Source organism: Aristolochia californica, unplaced genomic scaffold (assembly GCF_029961685.1).
Source record: "Aristolochia californica isolate CCGP_79_NKW_82.1479 unplaced genomic scaffold, dmAriCali1.0.hap1 SCAF_7, whole genome shotgun sequence".
NCBI classification, from domain to species: domain Eukaryota; kingdom Viridiplantae; phylum Streptophyta; class Magnoliopsida; order Piperales; family Aristolochiaceae; genus Aristolochia; species Aristolochia californica.
The window spans coordinates 34278035-34295580 of NW_027182268.1; the positions used below are offsets into that span (position 1 = coordinate 34278035).

The 17546-nt window shown below is 40.0% G+C and overlaps 2 protein-coding genes and 1 long non-coding RNA gene across 14 annotated transcripts; 2 read left to right on the forward strand and 1 right to left on the reverse strand.

The window, feature by feature from the left end:
• Positions 1–1606: 1606 nt before the first annotated feature.
• Positions 1607–4167, forward strand: LOC137935929 (oxysterol-binding protein-related protein 4C-like). Of its 2 annotated transcripts, none has more exons than XM_068780350.1 (7): positions 1607–1666; positions 1963–2124; positions 2534–2779; positions 2948–3044; positions 3162–3453; positions 3625–3727; positions 3809–4167. In XM_068780350.1, the coding sequence occupies exons 1-7, from the start codon at positions 1664–1666 to the stop codon at positions 4076–4078; spliced, it is 1173 nt and encodes a 390-aa protein (XP_068636451.1). In that variant the 5' UTR covers positions 1607–1663; the 3' UTR covers positions 4079–4167. The 2 variants fall into 2 exon arrangements, with proteins under 2 accessions (XP_068636451.1, XP_068636450.1); XM_068780349.1 differs by having other exon boundaries at positions 1650–1666; positions 1951–2124.
• Positions 4168–4179: 12 nt separating this feature from the next.
• Positions 4180–11359, reverse strand: LOC137935927 (subtilisin-like protease SBT2.5). Of its 6 annotated transcripts, none has more exons than XM_068780345.1 (12): positions 11046–11359; positions 10702–10902; positions 9782–9999; positions 8940–9084; positions 8419–8813; positions 7430–7525; positions 7279–7351; positions 6860–7145; positions 6452–6777; positions 5635–5902; positions 5119–5400; positions 4180–4780 (listed from the first exon to the last, which is right to left on the reverse strand). In XM_068780345.1, exons 3-12 carry the CDS (start codon positions 9946–9948, stop codon positions 4374–4376), a joined length of 2445 nt encoding a protein of 814 aa, XP_068636446.1. In that variant the 5' UTR covers positions 9949–9999; positions 10702–10902; positions 11046–11359; the 3' UTR covers positions 4180–4373. The 6 variants fall into 6 exon arrangements, with proteins under 6 accessions (XP_068636446.1, XP_068636447.1, XP_068636445.1 ...); XM_068780346.1 differs by having other exon boundaries at positions 10299–10902; XM_068780344.1 differs by having other exon boundaries at positions 10275–10902.
• Positions 11360–12277: 918 nt separating this feature from the next.
• Positions 12278–15401, forward strand: LOC137936982 (uncharacterized). Of its 6 annotated transcripts, none has more exons than XR_011109599.1 (6): positions 12278–12352; positions 13122–13261; positions 13961–14038; positions 14136–14740; positions 14831–14902; positions 15004–15401. It is a non-coding gene; the product is annotated as an uncharacterized lncRNA (long non-coding RNA). The 6 variants fall into 6 exon arrangements; XR_011109595.1 differs by having other exon boundaries at positions 14136–14283; positions 14429–14902; XR_011109594.1 differs by having other exon boundaries at positions 14136–14902.
• The last annotated feature ends 2145 nt before the right edge of the window (positions 15402–17546 follow it).

Below are 17546 nucleotides of genomic sequence, written 5' to 3' on the forward strand. Positions count from 1 at the left end.
AATTTATATAAGAGAGCATTTTAACTCCTATTCCTTAAGCACTTATGAAGATAAGAGTTTTAGGTTATTAAATTGCATATACATGTTTAGAATCATCATACACATCATTTATAAACATGTTAAATCACTTAGAGTGATCGATCATATAGAACTATACAGGTCAAAAATATAAAACTTGATCAATCAACCATAGTCCATTGATCGATCATCTAAGATATGGCCATTTCATGCTATAACGCATTATCGATCATAGCTATCCAGGCAAGCTGAATAAACATGGATCGATCGATCATACATAACCTTGCTAGTAAGGGACTTCGAGTATGATTGATCATAGTATTGCACAACTAGAGCGAATCTTGAGCCTCAAGGAGAAGCATCTCTCCAAATTAGTGTAAATTTTTTCCTTTCTTTTATGTTATTGTGAAAGGTTTATCTAGAACCTGATAATGTAGATAGAAAAGCATGGCTAAAGGTAGAATCTAGCAACAATCTCTAGGGAGATTGGGTTGTATGAAAATCGTGTATTGAGCTACACGTGGCTGAAGAGAGCCGGAATCTCTTTATAATTTTCCAACAATTAGAGTGTAATAATGAAAAATTTCTCAATTAAGGATTTTTGGGCGGTGATTACCATTAGGAGAACATTGAAAAAAAAAATCTTTTTATTCCTATGGTGTGTGCATGTTTATATTTATATTCCCTCTTGAGAAGCCAGGTCAACATTATTAACTAGTAAGGGGAAGACATTTGAAAATACTTAAAGAGAATTTTTTTTGTCTAAGCACTTCTTGTGCATATCATAAAAATGAACCTAATCATTCATCCAAAAAACTAATCCACTGATGATTCTATTGGGGTTTAACTGTCAATCGACGTGTGACATCAATATGATATCATTTTGATTTTCTATTAAAAATAAGAGTTAGGGAAGAAATCAGTGCCAAAGAGGATGAGGAGTGGAACCCTACACGTCCCCCCATTTTAGAGCCAGACACACCTTTCATGTTGATGGCAAGAAAGGGGGAGGGCAAGGTGATTAAGAACCAAGAGATGAGGAGGGGGTCCTTCCTACTGTTACTATAGGGAAGACCTCCACCATTGACAAAAAACGAAGAGGAAGGACAGAAAGAGTGATCTCCACTAATTCGACCACTATTTCGGTTAATGCAAGTATCAAATCTAGGACTTTCAACTCCACTCCTGCAACCATAGTTGCTCTTCGTTTTTTAAGTGGGATGTTTCAGTGATAAGAGTAGAAAAGAAAATTAAATTTATTAATGTCGTAATGCTTATCCTCCCCTGGTTTCTGGTTTTTTTTTTTTGTTTTGTATTTTTGTAAGAAGATTAAGGATATCAAATTGATGCAGTGTGTATTTAGATCGGTCTCTCTGCTTTCCTCCCATTACAGTAACCGTCGTTCAGAACATACGACATCCAAATTTTTGGAGAATCGCATCAAATTTTCTCTCTAGTCTTCTGCTCGAATGTCTCCGGGACGACGCCTGTTGTTCGGACAACAGTAAGCCCCTAAATCCGGCTACAGGTTAAAATAATGAATAACAAATAGTATTTCATGATTTGAGCGGCATCATCTATAAATAGATTGGTAACCTCGGGCTTCTCAGTTGACCCTTGCCAGCTTTCGTCGTTGCCGTCGAAGATGGTACGAACCCTTCTTCTTCTTCCGCCTTCTTCTTTGTCCTCTTCATCCGTCGAGTTTTGTATTTTTCATTTCGTTTTGCCGAAGGCCAGTTACAGATAACGTGCAAGTTTTGTTGTTCTTGTTGTGGGGGAGCCTCTTCCAATTACCAGAAGTAGTGATTTTTCCGAAGAAAATGACTGGTTTCTTTTTTATAAAAAAATTCTTCTTTTTCTTTTTTGGGAAGAAAGAGGTTTTTTGTTTGCTTTATAGTGATGATATTAATCTGATTTTTTTTGTGTGGGGAGGGCGTGATGCAGGGGAAGGAAGACGATGGAGAGGGGGGAGGGAAGGTGTTGCTCACGCCACCTCTGGCGCTGGAAGGAGGGCTCGCCGTTGAGCACCGGGTTCCCAACATTGTGCAGCGCATTTTAAGCCTGTTCGGGAACATCCGACCCGGATCCGATCTCACACGCTTCCAGGCAAGCTCTCCCTATTTCTATTTCGTTCTCATCGTCTTGAAGTTTGTTACTTTTGAAATTCCTGCAATGGCGTCGTGCTCATCCTTTATCTGTCGTCTCGTAATGGCGTGCGAACAACGCCTTGGCTTGACTCTTCTGGATAGAACGATTCCCCATCTGTCCCCTTGGCAAGAAACCCAGATTCGAACCGTCAGGATGGTCCCGTCTCACGAGCGCCACCCTCCGCGGATTCGTTCCCGATCGTATTAATGGTTCGGGGAAATTACTAGACGAACTGTCTGTAATCTGTATTGGTGTTTGTTGGTCGGCCCAGAAATCAGAACACTTCGCTCTTCTCTCTGAAGGGTAATTTTTTATCATCAGGGACTAACTTTTGTGCTTCTTCTTCCGTTGGTTTTGATCAAAGCAGTTGCCACCTCTTTTCAACATTCCTAAATCTCATCTTCAAATGTATGGGGAGTCCGTCTACTGCTTCGGAGAAGATCTGTTGGGCAAGTGCGCAAAAGGGAAGAATCCCCTCGATAGGCTTGCGAATGTCGTTGCCTGGAGCATATCGACCACTCGACCCATGATCTTTGGTGCGGCCCCTCTTAATCCCGTTCTCGGGGAGACTCACCATGTGTCCAATGGAAATCTCAATGTTCGACTTGAACAGGTATATGAAAATTCTGTTGATTGTCGATGGCAAGAATCAACGGTTACTTTCTTCTTTTGTTTCATTCAAATTTGACATTTTTTTATAGAGAAATGGCAGCAGGAGCACCCAGTATCCTCCATGGATCTAGTTTGAATTTTGTTTCCTCTCTTTCTCTGTCTCTCTCAGGTTTCGCATCATCCCCCGGTGAGTGCTCTCCATGCAACAGATGAGCAAGAACAGGTGGAGCTGGTTTGGTGTCAAAATCCAACTGCTAGGTACTATGGTAGGTACAGAACCACTCTAATCTTTGCCCAGGATGATTGATTAACCTGGAAGATGAAGGTTTCTTTGAAAATCTTTTAAATTCAGTGCTGCTTACTCTCTGTCAAAAGTCTCTCAGGCACTTCAGTGGAAGCTGTGATTAATGGAAAAAGGGTGCTCAAACTCTTGAATTTTGGTGAGACTTACGAGATGAACTCTCCAAAGGCACTGATAAGATTCTTCCCGGTGCCGGGATCGAATTGGGTTGGAAATGTCAGGATCCGGTGCAGAGATTCCGGCCTGGAAGCTGACATATGTTACGAAGGTAAGGGCTTTCTCGGATTTGGAGGAAACCATCGTTCAATCAAGGGGAAAATCTTCGACTCTTCGTCCTCGAAAATAATTTATGAGATCAATGGTTTCTGGGACAGGTAAACTTCATGGTTTCAACCCGCTACTGTTAACATCATCTTAGTAAATCTCTGACTGAGTGACCCACTCCACCACTGGAGAGAACGCAAATCCTCTCTAAGATATCTGTCAAATGAACTGAAAAATCTGTGTCTAGGATGTAAGGCTCTAAAAGGATATTGAAATGGCAGCATTGTAACTCTGAAGAACGTCCATAGCGGGGAAACCACCATGCTCTACAACGCCAAGGACACCATAGGGGAGCTGAAGACTCCATCACTCAGGGACCCAGAGGTATTAGAGCTTCAAACATCCATTTCTTTTCTGAAAAAAAAAAAAAACTAAGAAGAAAATGTGTATGTGTTTGTGGCACAGGGGCTAGAGCCAACTGAATCAGTAGTTGTTTGGAGGGAGCTGGGAGAGAGGATACTGAAGAGGGAGTGGGAGAAAGCTAGAGAAGCAAAGACAAGCGTGGAGGAGAGACAGAGGCAGGCAGACAAGGAAAGGAAGACTCGAGGTGAGCGATGGGTACCCAAGTACTTCACTGTATCACAGACAGCCGAAAATGGATGGGACTGTTTCCCCAAGGAGCCAACGGTTCCACCTGCACCCATTATTGCCTCTCAAGAATGTATAACAGATTAACAGGACTTGCCTTTTGCCACAATCTTTGTGTTCATTAAACATAGTATTTATACAGATAATTAGAAGATGTGATAAATGCAACGGATAACTAATAAAGAAGATTAAGTTAATTCCTTATCATGCTCCCTCAAGAGGCAAGCGGAAACCAGCAGCCTCCGTTCTCTCATACATACAAATTAGCCTTTACATCATTTCTTATACATTTATATATGGTTTCTTATTCATCAGGCTACAAAGAATATATCACAACAATAATAATCGATGATAGAGAAAACTTCAAATCATCACGGCTAACTCAACTGCTGTAACCCATAGCTACCACTGGGATTCTCACCTTGTGCCCTCTGTTACCTTTCATCAGAACCTCGCCAAAGCTGTACAGTCCAGTCAGTGACCTCACTGTGAGGGTCACAGTGATTTTGTGGGATGAACCCCCCTGCAAAGTCATAGCTGAGGGGCTGACTTCTAGGGCAACCGCAGGTGACATTCTTGATGTGATTACATATGTTTCTGTTTTGGCAACATTTGTTACTGTCCGTGTTACGGTTTGAGTTCCCACCAGTTGGGACACTGCTATGGATGGAACATTAAGATCGGTTGGCCGTCCACTGCTGGAATTGCATCGGGAGGATGTGAAGTTTAAGATTTCATGATGATCAATGCCAGGTACAGAACAAAGAAACCTTATGTAGTCCAAATAACCTGTTCAACCAGGATCAAACAAAGAATGAAAACTACTGCTCTGTTTCACAAGTAATATCAATATTCTTTTTTTATTTTGAGTATCAAAAGCACAAGGTTAAAGAAGTGGAGTGTGCAACTTTTTGTTAAATGCACCTGCAGAAACAGATGCATGTACAGAGCATTCAAACGCTCTTGATTGTGGCAAAATGTCCGTTAAATACTCAGGGATGCTTTCAACAAAGAAGGGAATCATCTCCACAAAGTGATGCAGTTGATTAGACATGGCTTAGTTCTAGTGAGCAAAGGTTTATTAAGAGTGCACTTTTGTAAATAGTTACCAACAAGAATTAAAATACCTGCATCAAATATGAGTCCAGGGTCCAAGGCTGCCCTAGGGTTGACAGCTCCGCTTCCATAATCAAACGGTGTACCTTCTACAAGGGTCACCTCCTCCGTCCCAGTATACTGCTGAGCTTGAATGGGCCTGCCTGCCCGGTCAAGTGTAGAGGATGTTGTCATCAGTGCTGATTTAATGGCAGCTGGACTCCAATGGGGGTGTTTCTGTTTTATGAGAGCTGCTATACCTGCAATATGTGGTGCTGCCATGCTGGTTCCAGATACCATGGCAAATCCCTCTCCTGCTCAAAATAAAAACTGTTGAGCAATTGTAGAAGTTCACTTAGGTTTATGAATGTGATTTCTACACCGGGAAAACTCCGACTTCATGTCAGGAACAGGTGAACATACACAGACTTAGCTGTTTTAGTTCATAAATGGTGTCTACAGAAAAGCTTTAAAATGAAGCTAAACTACGACGACTCCTGCAATAATCACCATCATGGAAGAGCAAAAGAATTATCAGGACTTATTACCCAAGTAGTTGGCTTCATCTGTTCCATTAGGGGACCAAGCAGCCCAAATAAGAGAACCAGGTGCAAGAATGTCTGGTTTGAGGATATCAGCATCTTGAAAGCTGAAATCCTTTATATCAGGTCCTCGAGAAGAAAATATTGCCACCTGCGGAGCTGATTTATGGAGTTCAGCCATCAGACCATCACCAATGCTACCCATTGCCTCAAAGTGTGTCACCCGTCCAGCCCAATCTCTTGTTGTTGACTTGTTGTAATAGTCAATAAGTTCCTGTAGTAGAAGATCCACTATATTATCAATTTAACTACTATATAATTACAACATCCGAGCAAATAGCAAGAACTTTCAAGCAAGAGATTAGTTTCTAAGCATCAGCTAGTACATGTCCTCACAATGAGGTCAATTAGATACAAACTACTCACGCTACCCACAAAATGTCCATCCGTTTAAGAAAAAAACAGGCCAGAAAAGAGAATTTCATAAACTTTTCTGTTCTTGTAGACTTTCTGCTCTCGGGTGCTCCCTAGTTCAGCGGTATAAGTACACATGATGTGGATAAAAATTAGTTTCTTCACACTATATGAGTTTCAAACATCACCTAGATTAATTACACGACAAGCTGCAAGTGTTGGATGGATTATTCTGGTAACAAGTATACTTGTTTATTGAGGAAAACATAGCAGTGCAGGTTTTTGAAGTTGCACTTCATTACATTTATTAACTCTTCTATTTTCTTGTCGTAAACTGAAGCTTCCTTTCACATATTTATTTTTCAGCTATATCCTTCACATTTAAAGTAATTAGAAGAGACTAACTTACCATTGATTTGCCGACCTCTGTGATGAGAATCCCAGGAATACTGACAGGGACAGGATCAAATTTGGTTCCTGGAGAAACATTCTCCACAGCAAGAATAAAACCAGCGGCACCAAGACTTTTAGCTGTGTCAGAAACCTTCTTGACACATGCTGCACCCATTATGAAATTGAAAGAGTACCCACATAGCAGAATGTTGCCTTCCACTTTGTTCTTGTTTAGAACTTCAGGCCTTTGACAGTCTGAAGGGCTATACTTCAAATTCGAAGTGTCCAACATCACATCATTTGCTGCTACCAACTTGAAAGTTCGGTTCCCATGCGTAGCAGCTACATTAAGGAAGCCATTTTAGACATAAGCATAGGCCTAATTTACCAGATAATATGCAAAATACGACATCAAGCAACTTACGTGACAAGCCAACTCCTGGTAAAACCTTGCCATTTCCAAGTGTTACATGATTTTTGTATCTACGGTCATCAATTGCCGCAGCAACAGTTGCTATCCAGGGACTATATGACACCAAAGATTTGGGGAAAGGGCCACCATTTCCAGCAGCCTGAGCAACAAAAACTCCTGCTTTGACAGCAGAAAGAAGGGTTGCATCAAAAGGATTTAAAAATGTGGTTCTTATAGTTGTTGTCGGACTATTTGGCCCCAGAGAGAGATTAAGAACATCCACACCATCTTGAACAGCCTGCTCACAGAAAACAATAGCAGGTTAATATACTCACATCCAGACAAATGGTGAAAGTAACAGAGATAATAAGCAGGTAAATAGAGGCCTCATAAGCAGTCAATTTGCACAGTTAATATGAAGACATTCTCACCTGCTCAATGGCTGCCATTACATCTGCTACGAATCCTCCAAAAAGCCTGTAGAGTGCTTTGTACACAGCAATCCTGTATATGACAAAGAATATTTATTACCTAAACAAAGAATATTAACATTGAAGTCTATGACAAAATCACAGTGCCTACCTGGCTCGAGGTGCCATCCCACTTGCTTTACCAAATTCATATCCATGTATTCTCACAGGAATTCCATTATTTCCAGCTGCAATCGCTGCTGTATGACTGGTTCAGGATAGTAAATCAACAGAAGCATGAATCAAAGAGAAAAGAGAAAAAAAAAATATAGAAGAAGAAGATAATTAGTAAAATAAAGTTTTCAAGAGCACGATTCTACAATGAGAAATTATTAGAATGTGTGTATAGCTATGCTTCTAATCACCACATGATATTGTTCTCATTCACTTTCATTCTTGCATATGAAAAGATCATGCAGTGAAAATTTGGATAGACCATGCTGCTGTTAGCTCATGTAGATCACTACAGGATATAGTATCTATACTAACTTACATCACCGACGCAATCAAGACAGACAATTCAGTGACAATTAAGAAGCAGAAGAAGATCAATATATAAAAAAGTAGTAATAACAATTATGTGAGATAACAGATCCAATCGTAGATTGGAGGAAGCAATGATCATAGAAAGATAAAAGCTTGAAGCATGAACTATAATTAAAACATAAGAAATCAACTGCAACTTAAACAGGTAACATAGAATTTTTTCAGCAAAGGACATCTACAAGTCATAACTAAAGAATAAGATCTCTTTTTTCCTTAATGGGGAGAATCAGAAGCATCATCAACATTATGATTTCAACATGGCAACTTCTCTCTATCCAAAATTTTACTAAGATAAAACAGGGATCTCATCTTTTTTTTTTTCTTTTTTTTTTAGAATGACCTGTGAATGATTATCAACAACCAGTAACTTCAAAAAATTAAATAAATAATAGGTAAACTCTTTCCAAATTTACCAAAAGTAACAAATATGCATGCTAGTTAGCTAAATTAGAATTTCAGCTTTTACACAGGGGCATTAAAGCAAATATATCAATTAAAGATAGGAAAGCAGATTTCTTTCGGAGTTGAGGTTTCAAAAAACTTAATGAACCTAACCTTCCATGCCCATCACCATCTAAAGGTGATGCAAAATCAACATCAGGATTAAATTGTCCAGATGCAATTGCAGCTGCTGCAAAATGTTGAGCTCCCACTATTTTCCCATTACAGAAGTCTCTTTTGGTGCCTGGAACAGTTTCACATTTCCCTCTATAATGAGGTACTGGACCATATGGTTCAGAATTATGGGTTGCAAAACTTGGATGCTCTGGATATATCCCCGAGTCCACAAAGCCAATCACGATATCTTCTCCTGCCCGGTCAAAGCCACCTCCAGTTGGCCACACCCCAGTTGGCAGTCCCAAAAATTGCGGTGTGTGAGTTGTTAACCTCTTCATCTTCATGTCTTTCTCCACATGTTTCACCCTTGCAACCATCCTAAGGGCTTCAGCCTACCAACAAACATCTTGAATGTGTCAAGCACTACAGGAGGACTGGATTCACTTATCAACTAAGAGAGCACTCAATTAAATATCAAATGAAAAGATCCCCTGATTGGTTAATCCCACGTAACTTACCTGTTCAGGAGTAGTGTGAACTGCAAACCCATGAAGAAGATGATAATAGCTATAGACTTTCTCGTATGTTCCAGCAGCAAAGAGCGCCTCAAGAAGGGCATCATGTTGCTTCTCCAGATGACCAGAGTAAGCTATCACCGATTCACTGCAAGGAGGAAGGTATGAATTTTTTTAGAAAAAGCAAAAATTAACAAAATCAATAGCAGGATATTGTAACATGACAGAAAAAAGCAGAAAGGACAAACAGGATGAGATAATGGTAGTGCAGAGGCGGCTAGAAGCACTATCACAGGTATAAGAAACCTGCTACTAGAGCCTACAAGTTTCTGAAAGCAAACACGTAATCCAGACGCAGCTAGAAGCACTATCACAGGTAGAAGAAACCTGCTACGAGAACCTACATGTTTCTGAAAGCAAACACCTCAACAGCTTCTCTTCATTCAACTGACAACACCAGTGTCGTCATCTATCATGAAACAAAAGCATTGATGCACTGCCTAAAGAGTGAGTTGCTAAAAACTTGACACGAGCATTTGCAACAGAGGAACCTCTCCACTGATAAAGATTTACTAATAGGATCTTATATTAGAAAAATATGCGATTTTACAAGTTTCTCAAGACGAATTTATTAGATAACTATCAGTGGCTGCAACTGACATGGAAATCATTTCTGTAGGTGGCTCGACCATGGCTGCAGCATGACGAGCACCCCCCAAAAGTCATTGTTGCAGGTACTGAGATACTAATACCATAAAGGCAAATGAGCCCTTCAACATCTTTTTTTCTATTTTCATGGCCCTACAAGGGGGGGGTGGGGGTGTTGTTGGAGATGAGATTTGTACCTATTGACATCAATCTTGTTTCCAAACTCTGATGCAGTTGGAGCAAACCCGTCAATTCCACCAGTGTAACTTACAACCGGCTCCCCGTGCATGGTGACAATGTAGATATCTCCATTTACGGAAACCAGAAGCCCTAAAAGTGCCAAAACTGCCAGCCGGAGCACCATTGCCCCGATTTTACTCCACCTCAGGCTAAATACTGTTAGCCTTATCTTCGCCTGAAGTATGAAAAACATAAGAAGAAATAAACTAACAAGGCTCATACTGTTTACGTGGAAGAAACAGAAAATCTCATCGACTAAGTCTTTTTTAAGTTTAACTACAATTTCCGCCTCGTCGAAGAGTAACAGAAAGAGGCGTAGAACAGTCTCTCATTTAAAATAAATAAATCTTAATTAAAAAAGTGACAGATGAAACGGAGGAGAAAAATATTGTTCGTGAAAATGACCTCCGGGAATTAAAATCACAGAAGTCGAAGAGTCAAAGGGATGACCTGAGGGCAAAATAAAATTCTTACTTCTCACGCAATAGAGCTACTTCAATGTCACTTCCAAGCTACAGATACAGAAACTACGGGGTATCGAGATCTCAATGCTCAGCTGAGTAGTGAAGTAGCGAAGGACAGAAGACGACAAAGGCCAATGAGAAAAAAGTTGAAGGAATAATTCAATTTCTTGCCCAAAAGAGATTATCAGAGCTTTTTACGGTTTCTTTTTCCGACCGCACAAGATCAAATCGTGCAAAAACTTGAATATTTCAGCAATCGAACACCGACATGCCATCGAAAACTACGAAGAAGAGTAGATAAAGTGGGCTTTGGAAGTTTATGGAAACGAAAACCATCAGATTCGGGTACACTTGAAAACGATAAAGAAGCTATAGAACGACAGAAGTGGTCTTCGTGATCCTCTGGACAACACCTGAATAAGGACCGAAGTTAGCGTCTCTGCAAGATCTGATGAAATAGCAGGGAACTAAACTCTTAGCATTCCGCTGTCCAAGCTTGAAAGTTGCAAAAGAAGAAGGAAATGTTCCACTCTGCTGTCTCCCAATCTATTCCAAAGAATGAATTGCAGCAGCTACAGCATTCCCATGCACCAGAACTCTTAATATCAACAAACCTGAAAATTTTAAAATCCAAAGTCGATCCTTACCCGCTCCCCACCACGAAAACATCTAAAACCGAAATAAACGCAATGAACTGATCTCTCTCATCGAATAAATACGAGCATTCTTACTCTCGAAGCCTCTGGCATTGACAAACCTGATATAAAATCAATCAACTATCTTTCCCGGCGAAATCCGCTGAAGGACGATCAGATACCGATTCCTACAACCTTTCCGCCATGAGAACATCCCAACGGGCGCAAAAGTCTAAAAAGCCTGGATTTTTACGGTACTCCGTTCCAAGTAAAGAATCGCAGCAACCACAGCAGCTCAGCTCCTTTCCGACATTTGCAACCGCGGTTCTACGCGAGCTCGAATTCGAATCAAATGGAACGAAATCACCGCCCCAGGGGTGGCGAGATCAAGCAAAGAATCGCCGGAGCAGTTTCTCCACGTTTCTGCTTTCGACTACTGAAGCGTCAGGGAAACACAGAACAGAAAGGTGGGAGACAGCTTGGGCAATTATGGATGGAGCAGTACCTTACTCTTATTTACGATTCCGCCACTGTTGCTGCAGAGCAAGCTATCTCTACTCTCTCTCTCTCTCTCTCTCTAGGCCTCCGAAAACCGGTCCCGACAAGGAAGATCGAAATTAGTAAAAAAAATTAAGCACAGTGATGCTGTAAAGTGGCCACGTTAAGTAGTTAAATAGGGATTATGGATTGATTAGGGAGTAAGAAGAAGCGCGTGAAGGAAAACAACATTCGACTTTTTGTTGTCGTGTCTCGTCCATTTCATCACGTAATGACGAGAATACCCCTGACGGCGATATTAGCGTCGCGATTGGCCAACTGATTTGAGACAGGTGAGAGGATTAATTGTTTGAACTCTGAAAGAAAATCTGAAAATGACTAGCAAACCACTTTTGCAGTTAATTGACCGGAATGCCCTTGTGATTTCCTAATATTTAAAAAATATTTAAAAAGATAAAATTGAATTTCCTATTATTCTAATAAAATTTTATTAAAATAAAATAAGTAGCACTAAATTGGTTTTTAATTTCATTATTGCAAAAAAGTCCTCCTTGATTTCCTTGTCACTAGATACTGCCATGGGACCCATCAACTGTCCAGCCAATAGTGTCCGATTTGATACATCCGAAATGAGTCAAAACCTTTGACAAAGCCGACACGGCCATGACTGCTGTGCTTTTGAGTGGCGAGTGATGAGTTGCTAATCAATGCGGCAGCGCATGTGATTTGTCGCGGTGCCCTCGCACTGCATGTGACGAGGAAGCCTGATTAAATTTTTATTTTTTTATTTTTGGGGTCCATGGCGGTGGGTTCATAAAATAAAATAAATCTGTGGACGCTGTGAGCTGTCCGTCTTCTCCCGTATGTTCATTTCCCGCTATGTGCACGATGGCGGTCTCTCTGTATATGAAGTGCGGATTACCTTCTGCAGGTATAGAACTTTTTTATTTTCGTCTTGTAAATCTTCCTCTTCTTATTCTGCCTCTGGTTGACCTAATTCTCGATGTATTGCCTGGTTGGTTGAGCGTGGTTTAATGCCGTTGACTTAATCTTGGATACCTTTCTCTGTTATAATGCGCAATTTCTTGTTCCTACTTTCGAATGAAACGGGAATCTGTGGTAAATACCTGGAACTGTGGCATCTCTTTATATTTACTTGTTTGAATTATTTTGGTGTTGTACCAGAACTTGGATTTTCCTATGACTTCCTGAATTTTCTTGTCGAGTTGTGCTTTTTTTAAGAAAACTTGGCAATGACATACTGATAGATTATGTATAATCCCCTACGTTTCCTGAGTCTCTTACCAATGCCGAATATCAGTCACTGAGTGCTGTGAATTGGCCATGCAAACGAATACAATTTCAATCAACTGCAAGATACTTTGCAATAGATGGATGGTTATAGTTTGAAGCTAATCAAATGTATAATTTTTCTGAATCGGCTATTCAAGATTATGGAATTATATTTTAATTTGATGAATTCCAGCTGCAACTACGATTACGGTGCTGGGTAAATGTACACTTGGTCGTTTCCAGTTGAGACTAAAACTAGAAACGGTGACTAGTTGCTCTAGTATCTGTTCATTCATCTGAGACATCTTCACTGTAGACTGGCACATGTCTCTGCTGTTTTTTCTTGGTGATTTCTTTATTTCATGATTCATAACTTTTATCTCCTAATTATGGTGCTCCAATTTCAGAGAGCTCTTCCTCTCCGTATACTAACAGTAGAGAACAGATGTAAGGGGGTTCAACTATTATTTGAAGAATACGAGGAGAAGCTCAAGTACTATTGTTGCCTTAATGACATTCGAGTCCAATCAAATCCAAAACAAACCGGGTACTGTGGTTGTTATATAAAGTCTTCGATGAGTCTGTTTATGTGTTACTTTTTAATGGGAAGCATTTTCTGTTATGTAATATAGAAAAATGTATTCATACATAAAAATTAGTTTGATGTGGTAAGAAACTAATTTTTTCATTTTGTAAGATGAATAATCAATTGACTATGTGTAATGTGACTGAGTTTGTTGGAATTTGGGTGCATTATTACTTTGAGAAACAAAATCGAGACAGTGGCAAAAAATTTCGCATTGTAAAAATACTTTTGACAGTTTAACATTTTTTATACATACTTGGAAATGATTATTCTGTGTAAATTAGTGTTCCCAATTTCTTCTTTAAATTAGTGACTGAATTGCTTGGTGATTTCTCTTTAAATATTTAAGGCATTATACTGCAAGCAGGGATGTAAGGACCCCGGTTGAAAATGAAGATACCATAGTCATGCAGCTTATCAGACCTCAATACTGGGTGTGACATTGAAGTCTTACTTCATGTCATATGCAAAGTAATGATACTTATTGAAGCTTTCTTTTAAGAAAAGAAAATTTTTGAAGAAGAATTTTACTTATAGGTTCAATTGGATGCAATCTTACTAAATATACTGTGCTTTCTGCATGTCAGACATTTTGTTCTGTTACTGCTTTAATTAAAATAAGGCTCTGCCATGTCCTTTTGTTCTCAACATGCATTGTAGGTTGTAATCCTGGATGAGCATGGACTGGATTTTGGATCTGAGGAGATGGCTCAATTGGTTGGAGATGCTGGCAAAAGAGTATGGCTTTTCTTGGTCTATTGGTAGCTGAAAACCAGGCAGATATGATTTTTTTTTTGTTTTTGTTTATGATGTTCTGGGCTTGTAACTAATGCAGGGATCATCAACACGGTGGCATTTTGTATAGGTGGTCCATTTGGTCATGTGCCACAGTTGCGTGAAGAAGGAGAATCTAGCATCACGTTGTCCCCCGTGGTCTTAAACCATCAAGTTGCATTGGATGTGCTAATGGAACAACTTTATAGGTAATAATGCTTTTGTGGTTCTACGCTTTGAATCTCATATCTCACTGTCAGTCACTAATAAAGTAACAGCCTAGAAACCTGGTTTGGTTTTTTTCTCTGTTCATGGGTTTGTCTAAGCGGGGTCTTGCTGATTTCTTTTGTGCAGTTCAGTTGATTTTCCTTTTCTATTTCCATATCAAGTTTGGTTTGTTATGGGCTAATATTCATGATGGAGCTTTGATTTGGGATGTGGTACTTGAGTGAGCTTAATAGGTTTTGAGTAGGTTCAGTCATGAAAAGATCTTTTACAGCTATCCATTCTAAGGTGCCATGTCCCTCGGATAACTCCAGAACAACTACAGGCTGTTTGAAGGTTAGCTACCCAAATCAGTTTTTGTTTGGTTTTGACCACAGATGTATCCTGGTCTTCGCAGCTAGGATGCTCCTAACATTTTTTGGTTTGTAATGAAACTGAAAGGTGAGGAAGGTCACTTTCTCAGAATTTAGGTTGCATTCTGTCACTTGTGCTCGTTGTTGAAAAACTGTTTGTACATTTCTGTATGTTCAGAGCGATTCTTAACGCCCAGGAATATCATCTTCTTGTTACTGTGTCAACACAGCCAGCAAGCGGTTTGCACAGGTAGGAAGTTTATTAATCTAATTTTTTGTTCTTCTAAATTTTCCTCAAGAACCTTTGTTTCACTTCATATCAGTAATTCAATTAAAATTTCTATTGACCAGGGTCGAAGCTAGAGATCAAACAGAATCTGCAAGAGTCTTCTCTCCGTCCAGTCCATGAGCTTGTCTGTTGACAGAAAGAAAATTCTGGGACTGGTGCAACGAGTTGTCTTAATTCTAAAGTAAAGAAGGAGTGGATGCCTTAATTGTGGATTAAGAAGACGAAGAGCAGGCCAGAGCATTTGTCCCTTTTGTACAGTTGTAAGGCAAAGCGATCTGATTTCCATTAATAGGTCTCAGAGCGTTCATTATGTTGCTTCGTTATTGCAAAGGCTAATCAATCTGTACAGCTATGCTTCCTTATTAAGTTCTGACCTCATTAAACTTCCAATAACTGTGTCGTACTTTGGGGCAAAACCTAAAAGAAAGAAAATCTCTTGTAAACATCTATATGAAACTCAACTTGCAAGGATTTGAAGATTTAGACTGCTTTTGAATTTTGCCGCTTGGCTCCCAATAAATCAGCACTTTGGATTTTGGAAACGCTCAAGCGGGACTGCGGCTTGGCTATCCCAAATCCATCAACGCTCATTTTTGTGGCAGGATATAACCTAGGTGCATCCGTCCAAGCGTATCAATAAAAAATCTCTAATGCTCGGGGAAAGTGAAAATAAAGGATCGGTTCCAAAAATGGTTGGCCCGAGGGATCAGTGAGACTCAAATAAAAGACGGTATGAGGAAATCTGCCAAATAAAAAAAGAGTAACCGGTAATGAGGAAGATAATCATGTAATTTATTTTTTTAAGTAACTCAAATCTCTAATTTATGAACCAATGTCGACAATCGTCAACAAATAATGAACCCAAAGTAACCAACCGAAGAGTTTTTTTCCAGTAATAATATCTCAATAGCAGTAATAAAAATGGGCCAATACCCATATAATATGTACCAAATAATGAAAATCTTTAAGAATAATAAAGATACGTAAAATAATCTGCAAAGAGTTCATCCTTAAATAAAAAAGTTGTGCACTAATAAATAAATTAGAACCGAGTAATAAGCTACCCAAAATTCAAGATAATAATCAAACCAGAGCCAAGGGACCGAGTTAGACTATGGCAAGCAACCGAGTCAAGCCGGCTCAGGTAGCCTAGTCATGGGAGGATGGATTCGGACCAGTACATTAGAGGCAGAGTAAGTGAACCGAGTCCATGTAAACCCGGTCCGAGAACAACAGTAATAAGTTGTGTGCTGGTTCGAACCCGACCAAGAAGAAGAAAATGAGAGTTTAGAAACAGATTAATCAATTTTACAATCCCCCTGCCAGTTCTCAAACAAAAGAAAAAGGGAAGTAGTTGGAACTCGGAGAAGAATAGCACGAAACATGGACTTTGTGGCGTCAAATAGCAGAAGCAAGTCGCACGACGCAGATGAAAGGGAGAAGCCGAAAACTGCTTCTCCGCTCTCCTAACGACGACGACGAAGACGACGACTGACCGACCCACGATCCGACAGATTAAATATAATAGAGATTAATTCGGCAGACTAAATGCAAACCCACTCGTTGAGTCAAGAGAACCAGAGATCGACGAGTTGTCGAGTCTATGTAATTGGCAAAGCAGTAACTGCAACGAACCAACTACAACGTTCGGGATGACAACAACCCAGACGTGAGATAATTTTGTACTGATTACAGAAACAACAGCAAGATGAGACGAGCCAGAGTAAACCGAGGATATCTGAGTTGCAGAAACCAAAGATCTATGTTGGCATTACCAATCTTTTATCGCCAGATTAATCTCACGAGATCAAACAGAGATCACGAGATACTAGGAATATTATTGTTATGGAATCCTCATATGCAGTAAAGATTATCTTCGGATAACAATCGTTGGTTTTTTTGCCTAACCAGCACCAGGAGAGACAACTGCTGTATCCTGCAGCTGACGAGATTATAGAGAAACAAAAGACAATGGCAGAGAACGTCCGACAACAGCAATGGCGGGCAGCAGGAGAAGAGATAATTTTTAGGGCCTTTCTTCCTGGGACCAGAAGCGATATTGAATAGTTTACCCTGACATAGGCTGCCACCCTGAAAATTAGAGGGTTGAGTTTGCTGGAATGGCCAGCCTCAACCGAGGTGCATCTACTCTCATGCTTTGTTGACTATCTCATTCATCTCCCAATGAGGATGACAGTAATGAAAAGCTCGAAAGCGCCCGACCGTCCAACGAAGATTCTAGAAAACCGATTATGAGCCTGACCAACCTACCGACTAGCCTATGTGAGACCGAGAGAGATTAGCAGTAATAGGATGGGATACTAGAGAATACGATCAGGCCATCTAGAACAAACTTCCAACAAAAAAATAGCAACGAAATAACATCAATGGGAAATATAGCAATTATCAAAGACAACAAATAAACCAACGTTGAGTTGAATGTTAAGCACCTAGCCAATACATCTAAAAAAACCGGCATGTTAGGAGCGGAAGGTATAAGTACTTAACCCCAGCACCATAACATCATACCCCACTTTCGTGAGCTGACGTCCACAGCGGCTTAACACTCAACGACGGGGGACGGGTCAAGATCTCATTATCCCTT

Excerpts from the sequence above, each read along its gene's own strand:
- LOC137935929 (XM_068780349.1), top strand. Across the intron at positions 2,780-2,947 it reads TCAATGTTCGACTTGAACAG|GTTTCGCATCATCCCCCGGT; the intron begins GTATATGAAAAT and ends TGTCTCTCTCAG. Across the intron at positions 3,045-3,161 it reads TCCAACTGCTAGGTACTATG|GCACTTCAGTGGAAGCTGTG; the intron begins GTAGGTACAGAA and ends AAAGTCTCTCAG.
- LOC137935927 (XM_068780343.1), bottom strand. Across the intron at positions 7,526-8,418 it reads GATGGTGATGGGCATGGAAG|TCATACAGCAGCGATTGCAG; the intron begins GTTAGGTTCATT and ends ATCCTGAACCAG. Across the intron at positions 7,146-7,278 it reads TAATGGCAGCCATTGAGCAG|GCTGTTCAAGATGGTGTGGA; the intron begins GTGAGAATGTCT and ends TTCTGTGAGCAG.